Below are 3396 nucleotides of genomic sequence, written 5' to 3' on the forward strand. Positions count from 1 at the left end.
AAACCGTGCATTTTGGGGGGGTGAGGCAGAGCAAACCATTGAACTAAAATGTAACACCACACACGAGTGCCATTATTTTGTGTTCCCTTTGGCCAAAGGAGCTGCTAAAGGGCAGGTTGGGGACAGTCACCTGGGGACAGTCACCTGGGGACAGGACCTGGCTGCCCTGGCATGGCTGGGCCCAGTGCAGCAGTGTCCCAATGCCACGAGCTGAGGTGTGATAGGAGCAGCCACATCAGCTGATGGAGATTGTGGCTGGCTATAAAACACCTGCTGGCCCCGTGGCAGAGCCACAGCGAGCCCACCATGGCCAAGGTGCTGCCTGCCTGCCTGCTCCTGGCCCTGCTGCTCCTGGCCCCAGCCCTGCTGGCACAGCAGGAGCGAGGGCTCATCTTCAACCTGGTAAGGGGACACCAGCCCTGTGCTTGGCAGGAGGGTCCCACTGCTGCAAGGGACACGCACGGAGGGTTGGAGGTGTCTGTGGGGTTTTCTGGTGTTGTGAGGGAGCTTGGAGCCTGGGAAATCAGCTCTGTAAAGGGATAGGGAACACAGAAAGGGGAGCAGACAAACTCTCAGCTGCTTGAGCCAGCCAGGACCCCCAGACTGGATGGGTCACAGGGCCTGGGGAGGGGAAATGCTTTCCCTGTGGTGTGACCGTGTTCACAGGGGTCTTAGGTTGAGGGAAGAGACGAGGATTTGACTCCATGTTTCAGAAGGCTTGATTTATTATTTTATGATATGTATTATATTAAAACTATACTAAAAGAATAGAAGAACGGATTTCATCAGAAGGCTGGCTAAGAATAGAATAAGAAGGAAAGATAAAGGTTTGTGTCTCGGACTCTCTGACCGAGCCAGCCAGACTGTGATTGGCCATTAATTAGAAACAACCACATGAGACCAATCCCAGATGCACCTGTTGCATTCCACAGCAGCAGATAACCATTGGTTACATTTTGTTCCTGAGGCCTCTCAGCTTCTCAGGAGGAAAAATCCTAAGGAAAGGATTTTCCATAAAAGATGTCTGTGACACTGTGGTGTCTCAGCCCTCCTGTGAGTCCAGCAAAAAACCACTTTGAGGTGAGAGGTATTTTGGGCCAGACTCAGGAAATGCTGCAGAGTGGGGCATGGGGGCAGTGGTGCTGAGCATCAGCCAACAGGCAGAGCTGGTGTTCAACACCCACCCAAACCCCCGGGCTCACAGACAGGGTGCGATTAAAGGGGAGCAAAGAGGGATCTGGTGCTCAGGCCCTGCCTTGTGCTGCAGGACACGGGGGAGCTGTGCCTGCAGAGTGCCCAGTGCAAGAGCGGCTGCTGCCACCGAACCGACGGCCTCAGCCTGGCCCGCTGTGCCCCAAAGGCGGCTGAGACCCAGGAGTGCTCCCCAAAGGTAGGTGCTCCCTGCTCCCAGCGCTGGGCAGGCATGGGGCACGTCCCCCCCACACTGCACTGAGCCCTTGTTCCCTGCAGAGCATCTATGGGGTCTACTACAAGTGTCCCTGCGAGAGCGGCTTGACCTGTGAGGCCAATAAAACCATCGTGGGCTCCATCATCAACAAAAACTTTGGGGTCTGCAAGGACCCCCAGGAGTCCAGCAGGCGGTGAAGAAAGAGCCCCCCTGTGCCCCTCTGTGCTGCCCCTGCCTTTCCCCCTCTCCTGGGTCTAGCTGTGGGAGAATTTGAATAAAGACCAGCTTCTGCCGAGCTGCAAGGTGTAGTTTTCACTGAAACCTGGTGTGAAGGTTCACCAAACCTGGCCCAGGACAGGGACAGCAGGGCCAGACAGTCCCTGAAGAAACCACTAGGACGTGATGGCTTTACCTGTGTGTGCAATCATGCAACAATCTGGGCTGGGCCAGCAGCAAGCCATGGGCTCTGCTCCAGGTGAGTTTTAAAAAGGAGATGCAGGGAAGGGGAAGATGCAGCAGCCCCAGGATCTGAGGGAGCTGCTTGGGTTGTGCTGGCCTCAGTTTATTTCCTGCTGTAGCACACAGCAGGGTGAGGAAGAGGAGGCAGCTGTCTGGCAGAGCTGTGGAAGCAGCAGGAGAGGAGGGGATCGTCAGAGGGGGTGTTCTTGGCTCCCCCAGTGCAGACTTCATTCACCCCATGTTTTTCTGTCCCTGGGGATCGCAAGAACCAGGCACCCACAGTGCCACTGCCCCGAGGGCTCTGCCCAAGCTGGGGAGGCCACAAAGGCTGGGGGCAGCCCCTGGCAGCTGCGGAGGTGCTGCAGGAAACTTTATTTTCAAGGACAAGGGTGACTGGCAGCTTGAGGATCTGGACTTACAGAAACACCAGGGACAGGTCTAGGAGGGTGGCGCAGCTTGGGGGAGTCCCCATTGTTGAAGGGGAACATGGGGGCAATATGGGGACCAGTCTGGCTCAGAGGGGCTGCAAGAGGAGAAAATTCTGAGCTGGGTTTTAGTTTTAAACGTGTGGCAGGTGGTTAAAATCTGGAGGGTCTTGCTCTCGTTGTCGCGGTGGTCCTGGCAGAAGGCCACCAGATCAATGTCCTCAGTGTCCACAGGATGAGCTGTGGGCTAAGGGGCAGCTGGGGACAGGGATGGGGACAGCAGCCGCTGTCCTGCAGCAGCCAGCCAGCCCAAGGGACGCAGGACAGGGGGTCTCTCCCTGGATCCCCCTCTCTGCGGGGTCCCCACGCTGTTCCACAGCACCGGGAGCACCCGGAGAGGCTGGGACACGCACGGGGACCCGGGGAGCCCTGCCTGCCCCAAAGCCCGGCCGGACTCTGTGCTCCTGCCAGGGCAGGGTGGGAGTGAGCAACGCCCGGGACCGGCAGAGGGCAGCGGCACCGTGCCCACGGCCCCGCAGGGACCCCGGCCCCGCAGGGACCCCGGCCCCGCAGGGACCCCGGCCCAGGGCAGCGCAGCCCTGGGGGTCCCTGAAATGCCCCCCGAGCTCTGCCACCCCTCGAGTCCTGCACTGGGGGGCAAGGGGGGCAGTGATGTTTGGGGTGGGACAGGCAGGGCTAAACTCTGGGCTGCTTGATGGGGTTTTTGTGGTGTCCCGGTTTTTGTGCTGTCCTCACGCTGGCAGAAGGACGATGGGGGCACCAGAGAGGTGGGAAGGGAGGGGGCTGTGCTGAGGTGGGGTCGCATAAATCCCCCTCCCTCCCTCCTCCCCCCGCCCCATCTCAGCCCTATATTTACTGGTGAAGCCGCAGCTTTGTTTTGGCAGCTCTGGGCTGGTAAATATTGGCTTAAACCGAAAACCAGACGCTGCCTGACTCACGGCGTCTTAACAAACACAGGAAGGGGCCCCTGGTGCGTGTGGGGTGCTGGCAGCCCTGGGGACAGACCCAGGGTGAGCGGGGCATCCTTGAGCAGGAGGGCTCTGCTGCAGCCAGGGTCCCTGTGGGGAGATGGGGCAAGGAGGG

At 59.0% G+C, this 3396-nt stretch overlaps 1 protein-coding gene across 1 annotated transcript; it reads left to right on the plus strand.

Moving 5' to 3' along the window:
- Positions 1–202: 202 nt before the first annotated feature.
- On the plus strand, positions 203–1638 carry CLPS (colipase). The gene is made up of 3 exons (XM_054648910.2): positions 203–402; positions 1268–1390; positions 1471–1638. The coding sequence occupies exons 1-3, from the start codon at positions 307–309 to the stop codon at positions 1603–1605; spliced, it is 354 nt and encodes a 117-aa protein (XP_054504885.1). The 5' UTR covers positions 203–306; the 3' UTR covers positions 1606–1638.
- The last annotated feature ends 1758 nt before the right edge of the window (positions 1639–3396 follow it).

The sequence above is a fragment of the Agelaius phoeniceus genome, chromosome 25, assembly GCF_051311805.1.
Source record: "Agelaius phoeniceus isolate bAgePho1 chromosome 25, bAgePho1.hap1, whole genome shotgun sequence".
In the NCBI taxonomy this organism is placed as follows: domain Eukaryota; kingdom Metazoa; phylum Chordata; class Aves; order Passeriformes; family Icteridae; genus Agelaius; species Agelaius phoeniceus.

Coding starts and splice junctions, on each gene's coding strand:
- CLPS (XM_054648910.2), top strand. CDS start 307: ATGGCCAAGGTGCTGCCTGCCTGCCTGCTCCTGGCCCTGCTGCTCCTG. Junction 403..1,267: donor GAGGGCTCATCTTCAACCTG/GTAAGGGGACAC, acceptor CTTGTGCTGCAG/GACACGGGGGAGCTGTGCCT. Junction 1,391..1,470: donor CCCAGGAGTGCTCCCCAAAG/GTAGGTGCTCCC, acceptor TGTTCCCTGCAG/AGCATCTATGGGGTCTACTA.